This window comes from Morchella importuna, assembly GCF_003444635.1.
Source record: "Morchella importuna strain M04M26 chromosome Unknown Morimp01GS029, whole genome shotgun sequence".
Lineage (NCBI taxonomy): Eukaryota > Fungi > Ascomycota > Pezizomycetes > Pezizales > Morchellaceae > Morchella > Morchella importuna.
Genome location: NW_025763426.1, coordinates 314,656 through 340,873, shown reverse-complemented (window position 1 = coordinate 340,873; position 26,218 = coordinate 314,656). Strand labels below are relative to the sequence as shown.

The window sequence follows — 26,218 nt, the reverse complement described above, 5'->3', positions numbered from 1 at the left end:
CCATCAGCCATTATTATTGCCTGACTTGTATGTCAATTGATTGTTTATTGGGGATGATTATGGGACCCCGCCGGATGAGGAATCTCAGTAGCACAAAATCAAATCCTTATGCTACTCGCCGCCGCGTGGCATTGCCGCAGCTCACGCACCCCCCTCATCATTCATAATAGAGAGCCATAGAACAACGGCTGCAGTCTGACAGATTATGAGTTAGCGAACACGGGCTGAGATTAGTCAAGGAAAATGAGTTTTTGTTTTGCCTACCGCATCTGTATGTTTTCCAGATAAAAAGCGCGATACCTACCTCCTGCATAGGTATTCCACTTCTACCGGGCATGGATCCAATATAGGGATGGTCTAGACCCGAAACAACCCCAAGTAATGCAGGTACCAGGCCCGTCTTCGCCCCCAAAACGGACCCCGCCTCACCGGACCTGTGGATGTAAGGTTAAACCTGACATCAACTTTACCGAAACGAGGCTATGGCTTCTTGATCTGATATATGCCTACAGTAGCGAAAAGAACATGGATTCGCCTCCCTTGCATTATTATTGTTAGCCGAGTCGGAAGAACCTCTGATGAAACAGATGGCTAATCGCCTATAAAACCTCTTAACAATAAAGTACAATTGGGTGACTTTGATAAAGCAGGTATCTACTCGTAGCTTTATAGCGTTTCCGAACACGACCAATATTGCATGACATACGAAAAAGCGCCAAATCCACCTTTTTGTATGTCATGCAATATTGGTCGTGTTCGGAAACGCTATAAAGCTACGAGTAAAAGGGTTGGGACGCCAAACCTTACCTTGCAGTTACTATCAACTTGATAGTAACTCACCACGAACTTCAGGCCATCCTTTAATTGGTGAATGCCTGTAATTTCAGTGTTATTTGCTGACCATATGCCGAGCTAGGTAGGTAGATAGAGCTGCAGATGTCAAATTTCTGCATAACATCGATGCTGCCCAGGGTCGCGTAACTACATGTAGGCATGTCAGCCGCCTATCAGAAGAGACATTTGGGGTATGATTTGCCTTACTGCCTTGCATATGCTTCATCGTAATTACACCTTCAATTGAGACGAATAAGGAAAGGTATCCAATCTCATCGTTGATTAGTTGATCAAAGGATACAATCCCCTCTAGAATAAGAAGGAAGGGTTCCGTCCAATGTCTTGCCCAATGGGTATTGGTAGGATGTTAGATCGGAGCTAAATAACACCAATGACGTTTTAGACTTGACAGATGTTTACTGAGTCCGGAACAACTCGGCAAATTCCAAATGATGGGGTAACTAACCGTTAGCTCACACGCGTCTGCCGAGAAAGTAACCCCACAAAAGGGTACATAAAGGTTTCCCCCTACAGACCCTTGCCACAATACAGTAACACAAAATCACAGTATTCTTATCTTGTATACGAGTCGTGAATATGGCATCTTTGATCCTGGGATGCGGGGCTTTCTGTTTCAATAGGTTTACAATCACTCAGGCATTGCATTGATAGAGCACTGACTAGAACCTCACAAGTAGTTCTAAGGAACACCTATCTAAGAAAAGGCTCAAAAAGACTCAAGAATTTGAGAAGCAACGGCTCGCAAATGAGGAGCGGGTCAAAAGGTTATCACACGAAGGATTGATACAGGTCCCTCCAGGACTGGGCTTTACCCCTCCCCCTTCGTATGAAAATATCCCTTCCGTGTACAAAAGGGTAATACACCTTAGTGTTTTGCAATTTGATAATGATCATAAAATATGATTATTGACAAAATCTCTTAACGACCTAGAATGAAAGCTCGGGTGCGCGATAGCACAAAATTGAATGTCCAATGCCTACTGGGGGTATTGGGAGGCTTAGAACTAAAGAAGCTGATGGCATTTAATGTGTATTTAACACCCACAAGAATGATTAATTGGAAGAGTGATATTTGGTACCCGGTACTAAGATACACTGCAGTTATTGGGCCTGCAAATATTCCGGTGGGGAATTGCCAGCCTAGCTGGAAAAACCTGGCAAGGTGGTGGAGCTTAAATATAGTAGGGCTGACAAAATGAGCCCGTACTGGTGGGATATGTTGTACTACAGGAGTTGCTGATATTATCCCGCAACAATTACAAAGTCGGCAACATCTGGTCTTCTGCGTGGTCTAAGAAAGACTATGGCCAGACTGGACTTGGAAAGACCTTATATAGGATCAAGAGAGAAGAGGAGGAGAGCGAGAAAGAGAGGTTTTTATTTTATTTATTTTTAGCAGATATGGACTTGGAGATCGACATATCTTCATACTGCCCCTCTAGATACATGTAGTTTTCAATGTCCTCAACAGTGTTTACCACATTGAAGCCAATTCTTACGTCTCTCGTTGGTATGATACGAATTTCATAGTCTTTTGATCAAAGGTATTAATACTAAAGGTTTTAGCTGCGCGAGTTGGACAGAAACTTAAATACCTTTCTGTCCTGTGCTATGTTGCAATGAGTTTAAGCCGGGTTCCACATGGTGTATGGATCGATCTCCATCCGTGGGGGCCGTGCAGTTAACGAGGCGCATACCCATTCCCTTTTGGGTCTGCTAGTGCCTAATAATATTGTAATAATATGCGCACTACATAGCTAGCGTAAGCCATAGTAAAAGTTTCAAATGACCAATGATCAAAAAACCACTTTCCCTTCCCAATCCATACAGCTAAATAAAATACAATAAAGATAAGACCCAACCGAGAGGAGATAGATTAGCTCTAACTACTTTGCACTCTCCTCCCTTTTCCCAGCAACATCCGCCGCCGCACCACCGCCGTCTTTCTTCGCAGGCACATCACCCCTCAGCTCTGCAAAATATCTCTTGACGTCGTCGGCGCCAACTGCCTCTCCGCTGGCTGCAAAAGGCTTCAGAAAGTCCTTTACCTTCTCCTTGAGCTGGTTATATGCCATGACGCCCTCGATTGCGTGTACGCGGTCCACCATGTTCAGTGCGCGCTCTCCGCGATCAAAAAGTGAGCCACCAGAGTGAACTGAGGCGCCATCTTCGGAGGCATCAAGGGGGGGCTCGTAGCTTTCCTCTTCTTCGAGGAGACATGGGTGTGGCGCAAGAAGGGGGAAACAGGTGGGGCATCGGCAGAGGTGCGTGCGAAAGGTGGCTGTGAGAAAGAGAGATTGATGGTAAGTTGAAGGCGGTGGAGGGGGAAGATTATTGTAGGTGCAGATAGCGACCACTGTAGAGTTGTTTCCGGAGGAGAGCGCTATCGCGGCGTCAGGTGTTTTTGCGCGTTTGTGACCTGGTTCTACAACTTCGTCCTCTGCCTTTCGTTTCTTATCACATATAATTGCAGCTTCTAGATCTCCTGGAGCGATAGGCTCGGAGGTGAGGTTATTAGATAGAGCTATAGTAGGGACAATTGTAGCGACAGAGAGTGGAGCGTCCTTTTTGTCGACAGCCGAAAGGAACCCTGGTGTGCCAGCATAACGAAGTAGCCATGGGTTCTTCTCTATGCAGAGCCAACAAATATAGTGCTCAAAAGATTCTTCCTCGGGAAAACCGGCGGGACGTTCCTCCTCCTCCTCCTCTTCTTCTTCATCGCCGTTTTGGGCCGACTCTGTTGGCTCTGTCTTTCCCTCTGGTCCCTCTACAGCTGTATCCACAGTCTCCTGTTTTCCTTCAACAGCTGTGACAACCGCCTCCTCCATCTTTGGATCCTTTTCGGCGTTTTTTTCGCCCACAATACATCCATCATGGAACCAATCCTCTCCACAGGCGTCGCCCAACAGGCACTGATACATAGTGCCTTTCTCACTCTCTGGATCATAATCCGTATCACACCAACAAAACCTGCCCCAATAGTTGTGGCAGTACCTACTGCCAACCCTGCCTCTCTCGCCAGCAACCTTCCTCAGATCACACGAGCTACCCTGCGGCATTCTATCTGTGCCACAATCACACACAACATCTCTTTTGTTGAATATCTCCACCAGCTCATGATCACCATGGCATGATATCGAACAGCTGTAACATATTCCAGCTGCGCCCTTAGTCACAAATTCTGCAAATTTGGGCGATGACTCTGTGGGGACCTGGCACGTCTTGCATGAGAAGACTGGTTGACGTAGGGGACCAAGAGCGTTTGTGCAGCTATCAAATGCGTATGGCATTATTTCACGGGCTTCAGATTCGAGCGCGAGTTGTGAGTTTATGTAACTAGCGTATATTGTTAGTGGGTGCTTATCCATGTAGTAGCTAGAGCTAAGGGAGCTAGGATCGAGCTGGGAGAGCTTACTCCATGGCTGTAACGGAGTTTTGGGAATCAGTTGACGTACGCCTGGGACGGGGAGGAGGTTCAGAAGCTGTAATGGACTCCATTGTGATCACTGTGAGTAATATCGTTTGAATTAGAAGTTGTTTGAAAAGTGGGCTAGTTGACAAGGCTGCGAGGGATACTGGGGAGATTTGGTGGTTTTGTAGCTTTGCTGCTGAGGCAGGGTAAGTGCAAAGAAACGGCAACCCCGTGACCGCTAGTAATAGGACGGAATGGTATGGTGCTGAAATTTCGAAAATGCCTACATGAAAAAATAAAAATGATAATGATAATGATAATACAATATAGAAAACATAGAAATTGACATAACACAAATAACTCTAAAGGTTTCATCAAAGGAGGATAGATCGCTAGATGTAGGTTCCTATACATAATAGTGCTCTCTTGTCGAAGAACACGATAATATACGCTCATGATCAAGTCGTGTAATGACCAAATAACCGACAAATCCTGTATAAAACAAATGAAAAACTCTATATAGAAATCTACAACTCCTTATGCTCATTCGAGCTAAGCTCACTACCAGATACACTGGCCATCGACATCCAACTCACACAAATATGCAACCGTCTCGGTACTAGTCGGAGCTGGAGTTGGAACTACAGTAGTAGTTATCGTAACTATACTTGTGGTATTTTGTTGCATCTTTTTCTTCTCCTCCTCTTTCTTTTGCTCGTCTCCCTTTTTATCACCGATTCCAAACTGTGTCGTGTACTGATAGAACCCAGTCGTTTCATCGATCAATTGGATTCCATAGCGGCTCGAGTCGACTTCTAGATCGTCCTTTGGCGTCCACTCATACTCCCCCGAATTTTTCGTTTTCTCCACAATCGGGTAGAGGGGCACGCAGTTGGTTGATGGTCCACGGAGAAGTATGAGCGATACTGTATTGTCTGGAGACGTTGGATTCCACTTGATTTTGTAAGGGGTGCCCTTGGGGACAATTTCGTTGAGCCCTGGGTTAGAGAAGGGATTGCCTTGAGGGTTGGGGCCGACGGGCGCTGTGTATGCGGCCGCAAAGGAAAGGAGGGAAAAGAGTGAGTAGGTTATCGAGGTTCTCATGATGTTTTTTTGTTTCTTGTGTTTTATTGTGAAAGATTTTCGTTATGTAGAACGCGGCCGTGGAAATGATATTTCAAACAACAAATAAGTGTCGTGCCTGCGTACCAAAAAACTTGTTTGATACGACCTCCCAAAAACTGGAAAAGAGAAGATATAAGAAGGAACCTCTCTCCTCCCCGAAACTTATAGGGGAACCCACCAACCCCCCCTTCGCTCCCGGTGTCTGTCTCTCACGGCCCTGCTGATCCATTCGTTCCAAAAACATCAACACTCTGCCGGTTCGTAATCTCAAAGCCGGGTAACAGGCATGGCTACACCGGTACCTTCCGTCTTTAGCAAGAGCTAAACAGCCAAAGCATCATCACACTCGTCTCCAACTGACCCAGCGCCATGGGGAAGGAAGACTACGTCTCCACAGGTACGCCATGTATCCCTTTCCTGGTGAGCCACGATTGCTAACACTCCAAACATAGGAGGCTCACTCAAGCTTAAAGGCATCAAAGACGGCGGGATCAAAAAAAAGAAATCAAAAAAGAGCCGCACGAAGTCAAAATCAGAGGACCGCGACGACGGCAATAGCGAGCGCGCCCTCTCCAATACCGGGGAAGAATCAAAGGATTCTAAGGAAGAACCCGGCGAGGGACGATCACGCTCTGGGTCTGCTGAACGTGATGGGCCGGAGAAGGGAGACTACTATGCTGGAAAGACAGAGGCGGAGCGAAGGTTTGAAGAACGGAAGCGGAAGAGGGTACGTCGTACTTGAATGATAGCGAATGTAGGCGCCGTGCTAATAACAAAGTAGATGGACGAAAGGTTGAAGCGAGAGGGCATCAAGAGCCACAAGCAACGTGTCGAGGAGTACAACAAGTACCTGAGTAATCTCAGTGAGCACCACGACATGTATGTTCAGAAAATCATCTTTTCATCTGGTGTGATGATGCTAACGAATTCTGCAGGCCTCGTATCGGACCTGGCTAATACTTGCCACCCAGGGGAACTGGGGATTATTATCGTTTGCTTTGTTTTATTCTCTTCTTGCTTGTGTTTCTAGTGTGTGGTAGATATATGTAGCGGCGTAGTAGGACAAATATTCGTTTGTGCTTCATCTATGTGCGTGTGATATACTGTGATGCAAGTGGCCGGTCATGGGAAGATCACTCGACCTTTGAAACACCCAAAGTGGACGTGTTAGCTATGGATGGAGCTTTCCCCAGGTATCCAGCTATCGTTGCCACCGGAGGTTAACAAGGTATATTTCTAACATAAACCAAATGAACATCAAGCCAAGGTATTGCAGGGTGACAAAAATAACTACGCACCAAAGTTTGTATTGGAAAAGAGTATTTTCTAGACCTACCACTCCGAAAATGCGACCACTAACTTGATAACCTACAGGAAAGATCTTTGGAGCTCTAGAAACTCCCATATACACTTATGTCTCTCACAGCCTATACACTTATGTCTCTCACAGCCTATATAGTTACATGTATGCAATAGCTATACTTCAAAGTTCGGCCTTTTTGTTAGTAATCCATATAGCAACCATACAAAAATTGACAACTTCAATTCTTTGTAACTCCATGAGTATACAAGATATCAGAGAGATAACATATCTCTAAAATTCCGGAGCTTGGGAGATTTGGCTTTCTGATATGAAATTTGTGGCGGTATGTTTGAAGTAGCTAGGTCCAAAAAACGTTATTTTACAATACAAATTTGGGTGCGTAGTTATTTTTGTCACCCTGCAATAGTATCAGAGTTTGTTTCGTCATTGTCGTAAATCGTTATTTCTAGATATCATATTCATACCGGACCTATCCCAAATGTCATCGGCTCCGCTTGTATTACTTCTACTGCTCGCTACAGTGTAAAGAAAGTAAAAACATAAAACACCCCGACTCCAAATGCACTTAATGTCACCAGATGCCTTGATGCCTGTTCTTGTTTTTTTCTCTTTAATTGTATTTTACCAGATTCATCATATACCCCGTGACGAATACAGAAAGAACCCAACAAACCATCCCAACGAAAAAAGACGCAGTAGTGTAAAAAGGAAGGGAAACCGAAATTTTTGAAATTTTTGCTGTTAGAGGGTAATTTTTTCTTGGATTTATTTCTCCTCTGCGGCAGTCTCTTCGCCAACGAGGGCATTCCTCTTCTCCTGGATTCTCTGCTGCCTCCTCTCCCTGGCGGCCTTGGTCTTCGCACGCTTAGCATCCATCTCCTCCTTGAGGATACGCTCACGGGCCTTCTCGGCCTTAGCCTTGTGAATCTACACTGACTGTCAGCACCAGCCACACTCATCCACCATCACGGATACTACTGCCACATATATTCGGGAAGGGGGAACTAACGTGCTCAATCAAAGCACGTCTGTGCTTGAAGGTGTTACCCTTGGAGAGGTGGTAGAGCTCGTGGTAGAGGTGCTTGTCGATCTTTCCCTGGGCACGGTACTTGACGAGGAGACGGCGGAGGACACGGAGACGGCGCATCCAGAGGACCTGGGATGGCATACGGGCATCCTTGGTACCCTTCCTCTTACCGAAACCAGTGTGGCGACCAGCACGCTTGGCATCCGCGAGGATCCTGGTGCGGGAGCGGGAGTGCATGGTGGCGGGCTTCTTGATGATAAGACCGTCACGGACGAGCTTACGGATAGTCTGGCCTGAATACATTCCCTCTCATATTAGCACGCTTTATAAGGTCCAGTTCGAGAGCATTAGGGTGGCGGCGTACGAGAGTTGGCGTTGCTGATCTCGCTGACCTCGCTAGGGTCGAGCCAGACTTTTCGCTCACCGCAGTCCATGACGGATGCTGCGAGACGCTTCTGGGTACGTAGGTTGACCCTAGAAATTGAGATGACTCGTTAGCATTCGAAATATTCCTTTGGTGATATTTCGATATATCGGCAATTTGCCACCCAAGCTTTGGAACTGGTAATTCCAGTTAAAAAAGCTCGAAGCCACCCCAAAATCATCCCAATTCCTATTCTTCCGCATGCGATCCCATTGCCAATGCTCAACCGAACCTTCCGACGGTGCCCCCCCGTGCTTACACACACATCCCGTCCGAGTGTGTTTCCTTGCTCCTCCCTAACCTGCCCTGGCCTGGATCGCGCGATAAAGCATAGAGGAAGAAAATGAATTGAACTCACATCTTGACTGATTTTCCGGAAGTTGATGGACCGTTGTCGGTTGGTTGTTGTCGTCGTTCGTTGGGGTGGAAAAAACTTGGTGTATCCGATAGGGTTGACGTTTGGCGGGGAGCGAGCCGAAATCGATTGTTAGGTTGTGTGGTGCTGGGTGACTGTGGGAAGTAGGGTTGGGCCCTGAACTGTGGCTGTGCAACCGATTGTCGTTGATTATTTTGTAGCGTCCCAAGGAAATGCAGTAATGGAACTTTCTTTCATAGAGGAGAAAGCACATGTATTATTTATTACAATATGAGTCCTTTTTCCCCCGTGTTTTCACGTAGCGGGTTGGCGCCATTTTGAGTACAAATTCTCGTGCAAACCTAGAATTTGTTGATGTGCCTACACCTACCTACAAAAACGTAAACATTACTTCATCAACCTTTAATATGACGCCAATAAGTACTGGGAAAGACTTGAACAAGAAAAATTGACTAGCTATGATATAAAACACCTAAACGTTCCTCATAGAATCCCCTTGTGTAAAATTCAAAACTCCTCCATGACTTCTCACTCGCGGGGGCTACGCAGCAACCCTCCCCCTCCTTCCTCCGACTGGTCCTTTGGGCCCACTCTTCGGCAATGTGTATTTCGCAAATGCCCTTGCCAAGCTCTTCTTCACACTTACTTTCTGTGCACCAATAAAACTATCCACCGTGACCGCGATAGCAAGGTCGATATCTTTCATGGAGACATACTCACTCAATCTCATCTTGGCGAAAGACTCTGATAAACGTATTATGCTTTCCAAATGACGGACTGTGATCGGGAAACTTCCAGTTGCAAGTGACTCTCTGCGCATCTCGACAAAGAGACGTGCTACTTTATCTTGGTCCATTTGATGGAGCTGCGGACGACAATGCTCGCGTGCGTACATGATGTACTTCCTGAGGAGTTCTTGGGGTATAGGGGAGATGAGTCCGGATGAGTTGCCATTGTTTGAGCCTGTTGGCTGGTCCCCACCGCCAGAGTTACCGACGGGATGAGATCGACCGTGGGAGGCCACGACGAATGTAGCAAGACGTTCATCAATTTCAGGATCAACGGTGTCACGGACGACGCAGAGTACGTCAAAACGTGAGAGAATGGGTTCTGTAAGCTCGACATTTTGGGCGAATGGAATAGTGGAATTGTAACGACCACCAATGGGATTGGCAGCTGCAATGATCGCGCAGCGAGCTTGAAGAGTAGTCACAATACCAGCCTTGGAAATTGAAATGGATTGTTGTTCCATTGCTTCGTGAATCGATGTTCTCAAGTTTAATATATTAGCCAATAAGGAAACCAAAAGCAGATCGCGGGAGAATACCTGTCTTTATCATTCATCTTATCAAACTCATCGATCAGGCAAGTTCCTTTATCGGCCAACACTAACGCTCCTCCCTCAAGCGTCCATTCTTGAGTTATCGGATCTTTCCTTACACTTGCTGTTAAACCCACCGCACTGGCACCTTGACCTGTAGCAAATACAGCACGATGCGCCGTCTTTTCGACATATTTTAACACTTGTGACTTCGCTGTACCCGGATCTCCAAGCAGTAATACATTGATATCACCACGGATCGTATGCTTCCCATGAACATCTTTCCCAACACCACCAAAAAGCGAACATGCAACAGCGGTTTTGATATCGCGGTGCCCATAGATGCTTGGCGCCATTGAGTCAATGATTTTATTTACGACATTTTCGTCGCGTGCAAGTGTTCGGATCGCCTTTTCATCTTCTTCTGTTAATCTGAACCCAGCGAGTTCATCGTGAGACTTAACAACGTTATTTGCCTCGAGAACAGTAGCAAAGACGGGGAAACCATTCTTTTGGTTGAGTTGAACATCGTAATTATTCCTGTAGATACCTGTGACCTCCACCTCTTCACCGGGCTTGGCAGAATCAATCAGGTCCCATAGTAAGATGACTTCTCTGTGTCGAGGAAGTCTTCCTGCAGGGACTGTACCGGGTGATTCTTGTAAAGTCATCTTCTGATAATTCCTATAAACAGTCTTTTCAGAGTTTAAAGTGAACGGTCCGCGCGATTGACAGTTCTGGCAGTACGAGATCTTGACTTCAACATTTGAGTCCTGTGGAAAAGGCCCAAGAGTTGTACCACACTTACTGCAGTCGAACTTGACATACTTCAACTGCGGGAACACACCAGTCCTTCTGGTCACTACACCGCGGACGCGGACAAGAGCATTGAGATGAGATTGCCGTAGTTCACGGAGTGTATATGATGTTGGGACATCAGCAATACGAACATGAATCTCGGAATGAATACGCTGATAATCTTGATAGTGAAGAAGGGTTGTTTCCATGGCAACCTGATCAAAAATCTTCAATGTCTCTGTCGGAGCATTTGCAAGAAAGAGGGCGAGAGTTGCTCTGTGCTCGGCCAAATGCTGAAATGAAATTTCGAGAGATTCGGCGTTCACTTCTCCGAGCGTTCGGAAACGAGCACTGTACACAGAAGCAAGATTTCCGTCGGTATACTCGAGGAGAAAGTTTTTAAAATGGATGGCAACGCTACGGTATACGTTTGGAACAGAAAGCCAATCAGCGATACTGGCAGCTTTGATGTCTCCAAGTTGCTCTAGGGATAGCGCCTCGCCCATTAAATTGTCCATATCGTCGTCATCCCTGTCTTCGTCATAGACATGGGTTCCTCGTCTCGTACGTTGCTGTTGTTGGAATAAGTCTTGTTGGTCGTCTTCATCGTCATCGCTCATGAAAATTGCTGGTTTGCGGCGACTAATAATATCCCGAATGTCCATTTTCCGACTAAGAGCGCGACGGGTGCCAATGTCCATCTCCTCGTATTCTTCGTCGTCGATATTATCGGGTTCATACTGGTCAAGAACGAGATTCTGAGTGTAATCCCTGGGGGGTGTCAGAATTTAAACCAGAAACATTCTAGAGTGAAACTTACTTTTCCATATTCACCATGATATCCTCTCCATCAAGTTCCTCTTCTATATCCTCCAAATCCTGAATCTACATCTATTGTTCAGCACCGATTTAAAGCTAGGGAACAAGCAATTCGGCTTACACCGCCAGTCTCGTCGATTTCATCGTCTATCAATGGTGGTGAAGAGCGGACCCAACCAGGCGTAGAAGCGGGAGCTAGTAGTAAGAAATAAAATTAGCTCAATTAATCTCACATACTCTTTGACCGTAGAGGTGAGGGTATATCTCCAAATGAGATAACCCTCTACATATACTTAGGGAATAAACGGCCAAAGAGAAAACCACTAAGGATAACTATCAGGACCACTGACGACTTGAAGGGACACCGTTGTCCATGTCCTCATCTTCACTATCGTCCAAATGGCGCTTCCGGGGGTTTTCCGGAGGAGGAGATGACATTGGAAGACCGGGAGTTGACATTTTGAGATTGGCTGTAGAGGAGGGGTATGTAGAGGTAGTAGCTAATTCAATGCAGAAGGAGAAAGTTTGTAGGTGCTGGTGGGAGACAGGGCCAGCAGACGCGTAAAGTGGAGAGGAGGCAAAGACAAAGGGAAACCCCTCGACGCGTTCACGACCAATCACAGCTCAAACAGACTACCCAAAAGAGTTTAAGAGAACTGTCTTGGCGCAGATATTTCTAACCCTTACCCAGTGGCGCGTTTCCCCACACCCCACCAACCCCACCAACCCACCACTCCTTATGGCGGAGCCTCAAAGGTATGTACCTAGTACGCGAGAGCATTTAAACAAACCTATCACCGCTCTTTCGTTCCTTAAGAATAGTAAAAATTACTTTACCTTCGTGGCCCTCGAATGACGTCGTTAGTGATAGGGCCTTTACCTCTATACTCAATCTTCAATGCCATCTTATTTTTTCCACCTCTTCTTTGATCTTCACAGCCCTACCTCACACATAGCTCGTTCCTTGCCGGAACTCTCAGAACTCTCAATAACCCAATTGTCTTCTCTAACGGCCTGGATTCCACCCCCAGGGACGGACATCTTCGCTGCCACGCTCCCACCTCACCCCCCACCCATCACTTCCGACAAAAAGGAAGTGTCTAAACTGATCACACCACAGGCGGAAACCAGTCGCAAAAAGGCGAAGGAAACACAATTAACCGAGAGCCCACCACCTGGTACATACGAGCAGTTGGATTGGCGCTTTGGGAAGATCGCGGTGGAGTCTATAGATATGGGTTCTGAAGAGACCCCGGTTTCAGGAGTCCAGAGCGGACCTGTACAACGGAGGAAATCTTCTGCAGCTTCTACGCCTCTTGCCAGTGGAACTGCTGCGAAAGCCCACTTCGTTCCCTTGGAGTCTAGAAACACAGAATTTGGATATGGCTTGGTGCATCTTTACCGCGACGTTCTCGAGACGCCAGGTCTTTATACTCCAGGTTTAAAGAAGAAAGGAGAGGAAGATACTGGCGAGCTTATAGAAGAGGAAGATGATGAATATGCTCTCACTACCGTTGCCATCCTTGCGGTTCCATCGTATATGACTCCATCTGATTTTATGGGATTTGTTGGCGAAGAGACGAGAGATACCGTGAGCCATTTCAGAATGATAAGGACCGGAAAAGCAAATCGTTATATGGTGCTCATGAAATTCAGGCACAAAAAGGACGCAAAAGTATTTGTTACTGAGTTTAATGGAAAAGTTTTTAATAGCATGGAGGTACGAGAGGTCCTACTTGTCTAACACTTTCAAGCACTGATGCTACTGACAGCCCGAAAACTGCCATGTTGTCTTTATAAAATCAATTCAGTTTCAAAAACCCTCTTCAAACAACCAAGCTTCCTCTGTCGCCTTTCCTGAAATCTCAAACGATCCATTTTTCCCTTCACAGGGTCCTAGGCCGGCAATTCCAGCTGTTGCCGCTTCCTCGTCAGCCACGGTTGCTAGCCATATCACTACAAAACCTGCGCCGCCTCCAACACCCTCGCTTTTAGAGCTACCAACATGTCCGGTCTGCCTAGAACGTATGGATGAAACCACAGGTTTATTAACGATCCTGTGCCAGCATGTATTTCATTGTGCTTGCTTGAGTAAATGGAAAGACAGTAGCTGCCCTGTCTGCCGATATACACAAGGGCCTGGTATTCGAGAAAGAAACGATGATGAAGACGAAGATGAATGCTGTGGCACTTGTGGAGCTTTCAATAACCTATGGATTTGGTATATATTTACCCTCTTCCGTACATAGAATTTCCGTACTTACTTCTTGCCTACTAGTTTGATTTGTGGAAATCTTGGTTGTGGCCGCTATGATGATGCTCACGCCTTTGAACATTACAAGGAGACATCCCATTGCTATGCTATGGACATCGAAACCCAACGTGTATGGGACTATGTGGGCGACGGATATGTCCACCGTCTCATACAAAACAAAGCGGATGGTAAACTAGTCGAGCTTCCTTCAGCACTTTCTATTTCCCAAAACCCAGACTCCCCAGGTAATAGGGGCGACTATGTTCCGAGAGAGAAATTGGATAATATCGGCATGGAGTACACATACCTCCTCACTAGTCAACTCGACAGTCAGCGCCTTTACTTTGAAGAAAAGGTTGCACAGGCGGCCGACAAAGCGTCCGAAGCCGCGCACGCCGCTGAGAAGGCCGTCGCAGAATCTAGAGAATTGCTGAAAGAGCTAAAGGAGCTCAAGTTAAAACACAGCGAAGTGACCCAGGAGCTTCTTCCTCTGGCAGAGCGAGGGAAAGAGCGAGCCGAAAGAAAGGCCGAGAAATTTGGAGAGATGGCTAGAAGGATGGAGAAGGAATGGAAGGAAGAGAAGGGGGTGAATAGTGGGTTAATGGAGAGAATCGAATACTTGACGAAAGAGAGCGAGGAAAGAAAGAAGGAAAACGAGGATTTAAAAGAGCAGATCAGAGACTTGATGTTTTTCTTGGAGACAAGAGAGAAAATGGAGAATCAGGGAGAGGAGATTGTTGAAGGTACTGTTACCGTTGGTGATGCACCGCAGCCCCCACGAAATAAGAAGAAAGGCAGGGGTAAAAGGTAAATCTTATGTGTACTTTATATAATCCTTTTAGATGGGTTATTTTTTTTTTTTTTTATTTTTTTTTTTTTTTGGGGGGGGGGGGTGCTTGAAGGCGGCGTTAAGGGAAATCAATTGTTTTTAGAGTGATTGCATTGAACGAGTGATATATTGTGTTTGAACTCGTACTGAGACAGGCACGAGCTAAGCGAGAATTGGCCTGAGAGCAGGCGCATGTGTAGTTCATAAACGCGTATATAAATGTCATGTTGGGTTTAGGGACTTGAGGTGAGATGAGAACTTGGTGTTTACCCTACAATGTCTTAATCAATGACTGAGTCCAAGTACTGTATGACCAACGTCTTTACATGGAAATAAACAAACGAACTCTCGGCGCACTCTCTACTATAAATTATCTATATCTACAATTAAATCCTCTCCTAAATGAAAGTTATGCGTGTTGCTAGTAACGTATTTGACCCAATACTGTACCAGACCTAGTCCTAATTACTGTACAATCAAATTTCCCATTCTGACACGGTACCGGGTTTGAAACCTTATAATATTAAGGTCGTTAATCTCTCTTCGCGGTGATAGCACCGGGCCAATCTTTAATTATCGATACAGTGGAGTCTCGATAATAGCATATGGTCGGGAACGGATTTTCGTGTGCCACTATCGGGGATATGCTTGTATCGAGAACTTTGCCCGTACCGACTCGTTTGGGATTGCCCAAACATATGCTACTATCGAGGATATGCTATTATCGAGGTTGCTACTATCGGGACACCACTGTAATTTTGCAAATGGTGGGTGCTGATAATTTATGCGATATTCCCGACTTTATGTAGCACAGTCTAGCTTCGGCATTGGTCACGCCATTGATCAAAAGGGACTAATGGTTGAGTGTGTGAGGCTTCTGCGCTGGGATGACGCGACATTGACGCTAGCAAGCGCGTGCACTGACAAGGCCTATGACTGTGTCTCTCCACTCTACGCGTCTCCCCCATCGACAGCTTATGTATCGACAACTATCTCCAACAAAGAACCCGACTCCATCGATATCTCCCACGACAAATGGGTTCTTTAACCATCTCACGACTCCGGTTCCTGAACCGCTCAGACCCACTAGCTGAGATATGGCACCAGCTTCGATCTACAAATGGCGAAAGAACGTCTTATTACATCATTGGTGTCCCAGATGGTTCCCTAAAACTTTCACAAGGCGATTCCGAGGGTGGGATCCGTGGAAATTCTGGTTTAATAGCTGGCATTCGTGAGTACCCATTATCTTTTTAAAGAGTTCCCCATTTCACTAATAGAGATTTCGAATAAGATATCCAAAAACCCGGTGTTATCTTTATCGAAGCTCTTAACCCCGCAGAGGATATTCGTTTGGCTCGGAGAACAAGCTCCAAACTCGCTCCCACCAAACAAACTCTCCCCTGTTCAAACGAGCCAACCAAAGAGCGCATGCTAGTACTTTTGGACTCCGATGCAACGATCTATACCAAATCTGGAACTATTGTCTTTGAACTTGGAGCATCTCTAGTCTCGGCTGATGGAGAAAGCCAAATTACTATGGAAGAAGATGAGGCGCATGTGCTAGTACAGCAAAGCTATCCCAAGGAATCACTGAGACGTAGCGAGAGCGATGTGGTGCAGTCAACACCCGCCATTCCAGAAACAATCACAGAGGAGCCCAAGGTTCATGAGACTCCTAGCGTGAAGAGTAGGTTCATGGATCCGGATAGTGCGACGGTCACGCTGCCTCGAGGGAAGCTATCAAGGGTAGATACCTTCGGAGGTATCATACAAGAGAAGGAGGACTCAACGCCAACGGGAAAGAAGCCTACTGCCTCAATGTCTCCTTCAAGGAAAGGTACTACCCCCGATAGAGTCCAGGACATCTTTAGGAAAATTAATAATGTTGCTCCTGTAGTGGATATGAAGACCCCCGATGATTTTGCCCGTCCCGAGGAGAAAGATGATGAGGAAAATGAAAGTCAGAACTCCGCAGAAGCTGTAAGAAAACAATTTAGTCAGTCAGCCATGATCACTTCGTTTGGGTCTGCAATGGATGAAGTAGTCGCCTCAGTCGTAGACGAAGATGAAGATGAGGGGGCACTCTCGGATGAATCTACCACGCCGAAGAGTCGCATCAAGGGACATGGAGTTCCAGTAGGATTTCTGCATGAGGAACATAAAAAAGAGATGACGCCGAAAGTAGTATATGGGAAGAACAAAAGGAAGGCGCCTGTGCCTAGGAATAAGAATGTTGCTGTCAAGGGAGGTAGGAAACCGAAAAACACAGTAGAGGTAATTATCAACGATAGCACAGAGGAGACTACTAAAGACACCCAAGTAAAAAGAAGGAGACTTGGGCGTGCCCAGAAGAATAGTAACACCGAAAGCATGGAAGAAGAAGATGCAATAAAAGTCGTACCCCAAATGAAAGGGACTGACCGTACTGAGGAGGAAGATGCTATCATGGAAACTGCCGACGAGGAAGACGAGCCTGCGCCACAGCCACCTAGGGCTCAAAGGGGGAGAAAAACAGTACAAAGTCTACCTAGTACTGCTGCTACTGTAGAAGCCGACGCAGTAGCTACAGGACGTAACACAAGAGGTAAAAGAGCTGCGCCTACTAAGAGTACTGGAAAGGCCACCAAAGAGCAGGAAAAGGAGCCGGGTATTAAAGAGGCTGTGTCTATGAAACCCCTTAGGGGCACTAGAGGTAGACGTCAGGCTGAAGAGGCACCAGATGCTCCTGATCCAATTTCTACTACTGCCTCAGAAGAACCCCCAGAAGAAGCACCGAAGCCAAAGAAGCCCATGCGGAAACGACAAAGGCCCGATGATACAGAAGGAAATAACGATCAAGACACCCAGCATCTTCCTCGGGAAAGTTCAGCGGAGTCGGTGATCCAGGTCAGCCAACCGACGAGACCAAAACGTGCAAAGACGACGCCTGTGGGGAAAACACCAGCAGCGAAGAGAGGCAAGAAAGATGCGACACCCACACCACCACCAAGCAGTGGGAAGCTTCTAGGCGATACTCAGTATACAGTTCAGGATACGCAATCCCAGGCGCTGGGACTCACGGTGACGAAGGCAGGGCCGAAGAAGAAAGCTACTCCACCAAAAAAATCCCCGCCAGAAGACAGAAACCAAGTCCACAATCGCAGCTGTCGGAAAAAGATGGAAGTGAGAATGAGGAAGATGCCAAGGTGTCGAATGTAGTGACCAGAACGAGGAGCAGATATGAAGGCGACTCCCCGAAAATTGTGTTCAGCAACAGCGGCCTTGACGGAAAAAAGGTTCGTTTATATATACGTGCCGAAAATTTGTCCATGTGTTGCTAATAAAAAACCCAGGACATTGAGAAGTTCCTTCGAGCGAATGGCGGAAAGAAGATGCCAAATGTCAGCGCTGCTACGGTCAATTTCCTCGTCGTAGGGCCCGGAGAGCTAAAAAGAACACCGAAATTAACTGTCGGAGTGACGCTGGGTAAATTTGTCGTAGAGGACCAATGGCTGATTGATAGCAAAGAAATCGGCTACTTTTTGGGTACTATCACCCCACACTACTAGTACTTATCAGTCCAATCCTCTCTAATATTTCTTAGATCCCGAACCGTACGTCCCTTGCGATCCCATTCATGAGCAGGCCTGGTCTTTCTCACTTGCTGCCGCCATTGACCGCGGCCGCAATGGCCTCAACTGCGTTCTCAAGGATTATAATGTTTACATCACCGCATCACTCATCTCACAACTAAAGGCTTCAAAACAAGAAGATTCGCTCGTTGAAATGCTCAAAGCAGCCGGCGCAGGGACAATTACCAAGAAAAGCCCCAAGGGGAAAAGAGAAGACGACGAACACGCCGATCAAACACTTATCTTGGGTAGTGAAAAGGGAGATGGTGATATAGCGCTTCTCAACAAGTCCGGATGGGACGTCTATGGAACTGGGATTATAGCGATTAGCGTTCTCAGAGGTAAGCTAGATCTGGGGCATGAGTTCAAGATTGCCGCACCACCAGAGGCGGAGGCAACACAGAAGGTGGGGAGGGGAAGGAAGGGGAAGTGATTGATTATTTTTCTTACCCTTTTTTTTTTGTTGTTATTCGGGAAGAATCTTTATGGGAAACCTTTTTGGGGCGCTGTAATTTAGATACCATTGGTGTTCTTTGTGAAACGAAATAGATGGCTTTTTTTTTGTCCCCCCGGCCCGGGCCTCCCTCCTAGTACTCTATTTGTTTATAATTAACTTATCTTCACCCTCTTTATAGTTATGGTTCTATAATAAGGAAGTCATGATTGATATTAGTTTTTCGGTTAACTAATTAATACGGCCATAAAATAAAAAATTCCTAATGATCGATGACTGTTCCGATGAAGAGTTTTTGATATCCACAAACCAAAGTACGGGGCACCCGCCCCCCCCCACCCCCCCAAAACCAATGGGTAGTCATATTCCCCCAATGCGCATCCTACTCCAGGTGCAGCTCTGTTTAATGGCGGTCTTGTATCAAAGAGAAAAAATACTACAGTGGCAGAAACATGGATAAAAACGACTACCGCACTGCCGTAACCACTACCGTATGATCCGTTCTCACAATACAATACCGTAACTGATGGTGCTGTATCAGATTTACCCCCCACCCCTGATACTGTATTTAGTCCTGGGAAGTCGGCGTGCACCAACCTAATCGACCAACAGCGAATTTCAAAATCTGTGTTTTGATAGTTAGGTATTGTAATCATGAAATATCACTCGGAGGTATGAATTTCAGGTATAAGTTCTGACTTCTTTTTAAAATGGTATGCATACATGTAGTTCCCACTTTCAACGGAGATGCTTGGAAGAATGGGAGAATTAGCCCGGTGGACCTTGCCCCCGGGGGGGGGGGGGGGGGGGAGTGAGTGTTGGTTGGAGCTGCACATGTAGTGGTGCTGAAGACGGGCGTGGCTTTGGTGCTAGGCGTTGGACTATATGTGCCGCACACTTCTATGGTGGGCAGCAGGCTAGTGGGTTGATGGGTTCGAGACTAGGTGCTGCACGATATAACTCTGATAGAAAGACCTATAAAACGCTAGAATATATACATATACGGGCCCCGATGTTAAAGTATCAATTGCACGCCCGAGGGTTTTGCTACATCAAAAACTGGTATTACTTGTACTGGGTATCTACAATCCACAACAACCACAAACAACCCCACCACCCCCCCACCACCACCCCCCAAAACCACAACCTCACACCTTAAAAAACACCATCTCCACATGCATCACCACCCCCACCCACTTCCTCGCCCTCACCCCCAGCCCCTCCACCTCACCTTCATCCCCCACCCCCCTCTCCCCGACCTCCCCTTGCAGCCTCAACCCAGCCCTCTCCGCACTCGCCACCACCTCCTCGACCTGATGATTATAGCTCACCCCCTGCACCTTCACTCCCCGCTCATCCACAAACCCCGCCCGCGACACAGCGCCCATCTGTGGGTGCATGCTCGTCACATACGCCCACCCGCCGCTCCGTAGCACGCCGGCCACCGCGCCGAAGAATACATCGAGGCCCACGTGTTCCAGCACCAGCGTTGACACGACTGCGTCGACGGGTGCGGTGACGGGAAGCGGGGTGTTGCGGGTGAGGTCGTGCAGGACCCAGGTGATGCGCGGAGAGGGGAGGCGTGATTGTGCGATGGACATCATGGCGGGGCTGGCGTCGAGGGCGGTGATGTGGCTGGTGGGGGGGAGGAGGGCGTGGAGTTTGGACGTGTTGCGGCCGGTGCCGCAGCCGAGGTCGAGGAGGTGCGTGGGGGGGTGGGAGAGGAGGAGGGGGGGATTGTGGTGGTGAAGGCGTGGTCGTCGTGCAGTTGGAGGATGTTGCCGTCGTGGTCGTAGGTCTGGGGGAGGTGTTAGTTTGGGTTGGAAGAGTTGTGGGGAGCTGGGGAAGGGGAGGGGAGGAGAGGAGAGGGGCGGGGCGGGGCGGGGTGCGTACGGGTGCCCATTTGTCGTAGGCTTCGACTGTGGGGAGTTGGATTGTTGGGCGGGTGGAGGGGGCCATTTTGGCGGTGCGGGACTGACGGATAATGTCGTGAATAGGTATAGGAAATCTGGGGTTTTTATATGAGTATCTTTGAGGGGGCGGGGGGGATGAGGATGAGTCATATTTAAGGTGAGTCAATCATTGGCATTACGTGAAGTGTTCTGAAAATCTCTGAATACCTCGGCATAATTATTATTCAAGTAGTGAGCTCTGGAAGGCTCAGGATATTTGAGATACAATTGCAATTGGTGCATTCCCTAGATAGGGTGATAGTAGTTTGCCTGGCATGGGTAGCTTTAATCCAATACGACTTGCATGGCTTTTGGAGAATAATATATATAAGGCCCAAACCAACAAGATTAAAAGGCCCATGTAAATATACAAGACCCTCCCGCGGCCAGAAAAACTCCCAATCTCCGGCCACACGGCCATGGTGTCGTGTAGTGCTATTCGCCACTCAGATCATACTTTTCCCACGTACCCGCAGCTATCAACCTCCATGAAACCCATGGTTATCTTTGTATCCACAAAAGTATACGGCCGATATATCTCGAGATCTCCAGTAGGATCAAACTTTCCGTAGCCCAGGCGTTTTAGTGTTTTGCATCACCAGGTGTCACTCGACCTGTTTGTGTGAGGTTCGACATCCCTTCCGTGGCATTCCTCTAGCCACAAAGACCACAGCTGGCGGGGGGGGAATCGTGTACAGTTCTCTCCTTTGCCATGTCGCCCTTTGACTGCTTTCTCTCCGCCGGGATCGGGCTGTTCTATCAAATATCCATCCACCGTTCCATCATCACCGTCATCAGCTCATACCATAGCTATCTCACCGACCAACACAAAACCACCACCACCAAAAACCCATGGAAAAGCTCCTCCTCCACGCCGCCCGCCGCGGCAAAAAGCACCACCACACACTCCTCACCCTGCTGCTCAAATCCGGCGCCAACCCCAACGCCGCCGACGCGCGCGGTGCTACCGCGCTGCATAAAGCGAGCCACGCGGGGCACCACGCCATCGTTGTTCTGCTGCTCGCGCACGGCGCAATCGCTTCGCTCACGGTTCACAAGACGCAGCAGACGCCGCTGCACCTTGCTGTTGCGGGGCGGCTGGAGCCAGCGCTGCTGGGGGTTGGGGTTGGGAGTGGGGAGCTGGGGGAGCTGGGGGCGGAGATGGAGGGGGTGATGACGGCGCTGCTGATGGGGGTGGGGATGTGGATGCGAGGGATGTGAGGGGGAGGACGGCGCTGCATGAGGCGGTGTGGGGGGGGGATGTGGCGATGGTGAGGTGGTTGCTGGCGAGGGGGGCGAGGGGGATTTGAGGGATAGGGAGGGGAATACGGCGGTGGGGATGGCGAGGTGTGGGGGGTGTAGGGGGGTGAGGGGGTTGTTTGTGGGGGAAGAAGAGGGGGAGAAGGGGGTGGGGGAGGAGGAGGGGAAGGGGCAGTAGATTCTGTGGGTTGTATTGGTATTAATGGGTGGGATTGAGGTTATGGTTTTGTGGTGATTAATTATGGGGATTGGTGCTGTGGACTATATATGTCCGGCGGTATGCATGCCTTTAAGGGCCTTTAGCAGCATTAGTTACAATTCCTTCTTAATGAATCAGTGATTTTATTATTATTTTTCTTCCTTCCTCAGACCGAATGTTTATCGAGCCGGTGCGTAACCAAAGGTGTTGTCTTGAAGACAAAGTCCCGGGCCGGCAGAACTCCATCAAAAGTAGCCATGCAGAATATAACCAAAACAACTACTACCAACAAGCATCATCCAGTCATGAACCTCTCTATCTGTATTAATTCTACTCCTCACATGGCTATAATCAATAACACTGTCGGACTCGCCTTACTGATCATGAAATATCACTCGGAGTCTCGCATCCCCAGCCCCATGGTGAATAGTGCTACAGACCTGAATCTGTCATCACGAACGATACATATCTGTCACAAGGTGTACTATATGAGCTGGACTAGGCTAGGGTGGTACTGGCATAGAGTGAATAGAAGGAGGAGAACTGCAAAAGGGACGAAGACCAGATATGGTGAGTGATAGATGGGGCGGGAGTAATTCAATGGATGTATGGAGTACTGGCCGGTGAGGATTGTTTTATAAATCGTTATTTTCAACAGCTACTGTCTTTCTTGAGTATCATACTTCATACTTGCTTCTACACTTTTCCATACCCACTCGATAACACACTCACACACCCTCACCCCCACCAGAACCAAACACCACCACAACAACCCCCCACACCACCACTACAAATGTCAGACTACACCACCGAAGTCGCCGCAATCCTTGCCGCCGCCCGCGCCCGCGCCCACAGCGCCAGCTACGAGCACGAGCCAGACCAGGAGGATGGAGACGCCTACAACAGCGACAACGACGTCGACCAGACCCGCGGGGCCTCAATGCCATATTACGCATCAGAAGAATACGCCCAGGAGGAGGAGGAGCAAGCTGATGGCGGCGAGGAGGACGCGGGCCGCTATGCGCATAACGAGGTGCTTGCGCGCGCGCTGGGTGTGCCTGGTATGATGAATTCCTGCTTCTGGGAATGACCTTGGGCTAACTAATCTCTCTCCCGAGTACGTAGATGATACGACCCCGATACCGGCACAGGGCCTGTTCTTTACCCAGACTGGCGTCCTGCCGCTTGTTGCTGGTACAGGTACGGGTGTGCCTGCGCAGGGCTTGTTCTTTGTCCAGGCTGGTGATTCTGCGCCTCCCCCTTTACGGGGCGGGGATGTGTTGCGGTTTGAGGATGATGAGGAGGAGGAGGGGTATGGTTGCCCTCCGACCCCGGACCTCGAGGAGTATGATTCAGGGGGTGAGGAGGGTGCGAGGCCGAGGTGGGGGGGGTGAGTGTAGGGGTTGTGGCTGGTTTGGATGGTTAGGTGGAATATCTAGAAATCAAGTTATAGTTAGTAGGGCTTGTAATTAAGCTTCAGGCACAATTCACAAAAATAAAGTTATAACTCTGTGCAGCCCAAGTCCAGTTTCTCAATTCACAAGCCCGTGAAAAGTTAAAACCTCCCCTCATCACTCTTACCTCCTAATACCCATCGCGATCGTCCATGAGTGAGCACCCACCCAATCCCGAGCGGCCATCGAAGCACAAGTATGCACACCACACCAATATCTAAACACCAAGCGTCCTAGGTATCCAGCGGGGTGGGTTCACCGTATATCACTCGTCCATAGCCACCTGTACCGGGCGAACAACGGATGGTTTTACGGGGAAGACCATGCGTCTTGATGATGGATTTTTGGCACGTATGGGCATCTTGTCAGCATATGGGCCATGTCTTTAGGTCCTGTGTGGGGGTGGGTGGTCGCCACGTAGAAGTGTTTGTCGTGCCTAAGACAGCCGGGTGTACTGCTGCAGGTTGAGGCCCGGCGGAGATACTATAATCTTTGCAGAGCGAAGATTGTCAGCTTAGGATCAAACGCTCAAAAGATGTGGATCAAAGGAAATAGTTTGGTGTATACTTACCTCTCACGCATCTACAACCCATGGCTAGGAAAAGCCCCCGGCATCAGTAAGCTCCGCTGTGTGGCGGCTTCCACATTGGGGGATGACTTCCAACGATTCTAAATGACGGCCATCAAGTTTTGAGACACAACTGGGCACGGCACTGCCTCTAAAAGCATTGGGGAACCACATAGCATCTACCGCGGTAGCTCAATGGCTATCGTGTCGCCCAGAGGGGCCGAGGTCGGCGGTTCGAATCGCCTACCTCCCAGGCTTGGTGGAAACACTGTGTGACTGGGTACAAAGGGGTTGTAGCTAGTTTCCTCCTTTTACTATTTTCGGGGTCGGATTTTTATGCGCTCCATTTATTGATTGCGCTGCTTGTGTGCGTTCGGAGGTCATCGTGGAGGAGCGAAGGTGCGCGCATCATACTATATCACTCGCTATATATTTCGTAACAATACTTTAGTCTCGTGCCCAGACTGGCTGTAGATTACATCACAGGCTGGGCATGAGATCTAGTACGGCCGCACACAAGCACCCGCATACCATCACTACAAGTACCACCCCTTCCACGGACTCTCTTTGGGTATGTACACCTATGTACTCTTGCCTTTGTGCCTACATGTATTTACGGAGCGCCATAAGTGGCCGTAGGTGGTTGAAATGCCGAGTGATTCTTCATGATCTAACTCAATCCCTTTCTAGATCTCGAATCCACTGAATTTTGCGCATAGAGGAGTTTTCATAGTATTGATTCTGCTGTATATATTGTCTTTTGGATGAAGTAGCATTAGCGTATCAAGGTAACATGGGCTGAAGGCGGTAGGTGCCAGGCTGCTTAGAGTCCTGGGGTATTTTATCTTGCGGTGCTTCGAGGTTAACTCCTACTAAGTACTTACACCAATAAAGCTGCAACAACGATCTGACTTTTGAACCCCATCACCGCGTCCTCTTTATGGCTCTCCTATCTAGCTTAATAGCTGTTCCGGGTTAACCAATTATCGCAATAATCGATAGTCTCCCACTTCCACAAACACTTATCTGTTCTTCAATTCCCGCCGAGTCTCCCCAATTGCAACCACACTCTATCGACTCTTCACACCTCAAAATCAACACCCCTCCTCTCTCTCTATCCGCGTCCTCGAGCTTCACTAGCTCCCATGCAAAGCCCCTAACCCTACCCTTCCCTCCCGCACCCCTGCCCGCGCCCCAGGCAGCCGGCTTGGCAGCGGGTAGAAGCTCGCTAGTTCACCCGGAACCCCGGTCTAGTTACCCCACAGAACTCAAGCGAGCCGGGTGTATACCGGAGGGAAGCTTAAGGGCGATCAGCTTGATCGTCGTCGCCGCCGTCGGCAGCGAGCTTGGGGGATATAATACTCTGGGTAGCTGCTCGTTCGTTGGGATAGCTATCACGAACGAATTTCTGGAGAGTAGACTATCTGGCGCCGGCTGATTGATTGAATTGTTGCTTCGACGAGCGGATATAAACCACCAACCTCCTCCTCCTCCTCCTCCTCTGTTCCCTACACCTCCAGGTACCTACCAGTACCACCCGGCCATCTCCACCTCAATCCTACACCCATTCTCGAGCTCAATCCTAAGCTCCCCCCACCCCCCACGCAGCAACAATGTCCACCTCCCAGCACGAAGCACCAGCCAACAACTTCTACATAAAGGCCCGAGTGATCCACTACTTCGACGAGCGGGGACCACTAGCTGACCTCGAGGTCGGCTCAGCGCTCGGCACAGTTGACGAAGCGTCGTGGATCAGGTGCACCACGGAGCGGATTAGCGACTGGCGGGATGGGGAGGAGGTGGCGGCGAGGAGGCTGAAGGCTGTGTTGGCGCAGATTAGGGGTGCGTGAGGGAATGTGCTTGTGGGTTGGAGGTGGGTGGTGGTCAATGGTGGGTGGATGGAGGAGGTTTCTGGGCTTTTGAGATGTGTGCTTGTAGTCGGGGTTTTTGGGGGCGTAACTTGGTTGTTTCAACAGATAGAAGTTGTGGTATATAAAGCTTATATGTGTTCTGTACTACCTTCGCATATGACCATATCAGCGTAGCTGAACAGATCTTCCAATCCCAATACACAGTCCACCATTAACCCCGTCGCGTACTAGTGTCCATTGCAGCAGAATGCTGCTCGTCTCTACAATTGTCATCTTTGCTCA

The 26,218-nt window shown here is 48.3% G+C and overlaps 12 protein-coding genes across 12 annotated transcripts; 7 read left to right on the top strand and 5 right to left on the bottom strand.

Moving 5' to 3' along the window:
• Positions 1-993: 993 nt before the first annotated feature.
• LAJ45_08388 (uncharacterized protein) lies at positions 994-1,999 on the top strand (the record flags this gene model as incomplete). Its single annotated transcript, XM_046117939.1, has 7 exons — positions 994-1,025; positions 1,307-1,344; positions 1,403-1,475; positions 1,530-1,710; positions 1,787-1,799; positions 1,858-1,885; positions 1,957-1,999. 7 exons carry the CDS (start codon positions 994-996, stop codon positions 1,997-1,999), a joined length of 408 nt encoding a protein of 135 aa, XP_045968865.1.
• A 238-nt stretch (positions 2,000-2,237) lies between these two features.
• LAJ45_08387 (uncharacterized protein) lies at positions 2,238-2,556 on the bottom strand (the record flags this gene model as incomplete). The annotated part of the gene is made up of 2 exons (XM_046117938.1): positions 2,238-2,386; positions 2,451-2,556. 2 exons carry the CDS (start codon positions 2,554-2,556, stop codon positions 2,238-2,240), a joined length of 255 nt encoding a protein of 84 aa, XP_045968864.1.
• A 185-nt stretch (positions 2,557-2,741) lies between these two features.
• Positions 2,742-4,353, bottom strand: LAJ45_08386 (uncharacterized protein; the record flags this gene model as incomplete). Its single annotated transcript, XM_046117937.1, has 2 exons — positions 2,742-4,191; positions 4,271-4,353. 2 exons carry the CDS (start codon positions 4,351-4,353, stop codon positions 2,742-2,744), a joined length of 1,533 nt encoding a protein of 510 aa, XP_045968863.1.
• A 475-nt stretch (positions 4,354-4,828) lies between these two features.
• On the bottom strand, positions 4,829-5,371 carry LAJ45_08385 (uncharacterized protein; the record flags this gene model as incomplete). The annotated part of the gene is made up of 1 exon (XM_046117936.1): positions 4,829-5,371. The coding sequence occupies one exon, from the start codon at positions 5,369-5,371 to the stop codon at positions 4,829-4,831; it is 543 nt and encodes a 180-aa protein (XP_045968862.1).
• Positions 5,372-5,761: 390 nt separating this feature from the next.
• Positions 5,762-6,349, top strand: LAJ45_08384 (uncharacterized protein; the record flags this gene model as incomplete). Its single annotated transcript, XM_046117935.1, has 4 exons — positions 5,762-5,789; positions 5,845-6,119; positions 6,174-6,271; positions 6,328-6,349. The coding sequence occupies 4 exons, from the start codon at positions 5,762-5,764 to the stop codon at positions 6,347-6,349; spliced, it is 423 nt and encodes a 140-aa protein (XP_045968861.1).
• Positions 6,350-7,481: 1,132 nt separating this feature from the next.
• On the bottom strand, positions 7,482-11,940 carry LAJ45_08383 (uncharacterized protein; the record flags this gene model as incomplete). Its single annotated transcript, XM_046117934.1, has 9 exons — positions 7,482-7,643; positions 7,726-8,036; positions 8,108-8,217; positions 8,526-8,710; positions 9,190-9,814; positions 9,871-11,433; positions 11,483-11,547; positions 11,603-11,676; positions 11,832-11,940. The coding sequence occupies 9 exons, from the start codon at positions 11,938-11,940 to the stop codon at positions 7,482-7,484; spliced, it is 3,204 nt and encodes a 1,067-aa protein (XP_045968860.1).
• A 439-nt stretch (positions 11,941-12,379) lies between these two features.
• On the top strand, positions 12,380-14,546 carry LAJ45_08382 (uncharacterized protein; the record flags this gene model as incomplete). Its single annotated transcript, XM_046117933.1, has 3 exons — positions 12,380-13,201; positions 13,254-13,702; positions 13,760-14,546. The coding sequence occupies 3 exons, from the start codon at positions 12,380-12,382 to the stop codon at positions 14,544-14,546; spliced, it is 2,058 nt and encodes a 685-aa protein (XP_045968859.1).
• Positions 14,547-15,599: 1,053 nt separating this feature from the next.
• Positions 15,600-18,611, top strand: LAJ45_08381 (uncharacterized protein; the record flags this gene model as incomplete). The annotated part of the gene is made up of 6 exons (XM_046117932.1): positions 15,600-15,798; positions 15,859-16,404; positions 16,465-17,584; positions 17,641-17,842; positions 17,900-18,092; positions 18,151-18,611. The coding sequence occupies 6 exons, from the start codon at positions 15,600-15,602 to the stop codon at positions 18,609-18,611; spliced, it is 2,721 nt and encodes a 906-aa protein (XP_045968858.1).
• Positions 18,612-19,780: 1,169 nt separating this feature from the next.
• On the bottom strand, positions 19,781-20,695 carry LAJ45_08380 (uncharacterized protein; the record flags this gene model as incomplete). Its single annotated transcript, XM_046117931.1, has 1 exon — positions 19,781-20,695. The coding sequence occupies one exon, from the start codon at positions 20,693-20,695 to the stop codon at positions 19,781-19,783; it is 915 nt and encodes a 304-aa protein (XP_045968857.1).
• A 741-nt stretch (positions 20,696-21,436) lies between these two features.
• LAJ45_08379 (uncharacterized protein) lies at positions 21,437-21,805 on the top strand (the record flags this gene model as incomplete). The annotated part of the gene is made up of 1 exon (XM_046117930.1): positions 21,437-21,805. One exon carries the CDS (start codon positions 21,437-21,439, stop codon positions 21,803-21,805), a length of 369 nt encoding a protein of 122 aa, XP_045968856.1.
• Positions 21,806-22,836: 1,031 nt separating this feature from the next.
• LAJ45_08378 (uncharacterized protein) lies at positions 22,837-23,437 on the top strand (the record flags this gene model as incomplete). The annotated part of the gene is made up of 2 exons (XM_046117929.1): positions 22,837-23,104; positions 23,169-23,437. 2 exons carry the CDS (start codon positions 22,837-22,839, stop codon positions 23,435-23,437), a joined length of 537 nt encoding a protein of 178 aa, XP_045968855.1.
• Positions 23,438-25,678: 2,241 nt separating this feature from the next.
• Positions 25,679-25,915, top strand: LAJ45_08377 (uncharacterized protein; the record flags this gene model as incomplete). Its single annotated transcript, XM_046117928.1, has 1 exon — positions 25,679-25,915. One exon carries the CDS (start codon positions 25,679-25,681, stop codon positions 25,913-25,915), a length of 237 nt encoding a protein of 78 aa, XP_045968854.1.
• Between the last annotated feature and the right edge of the window lie 303 nt (positions 25,916-26,218).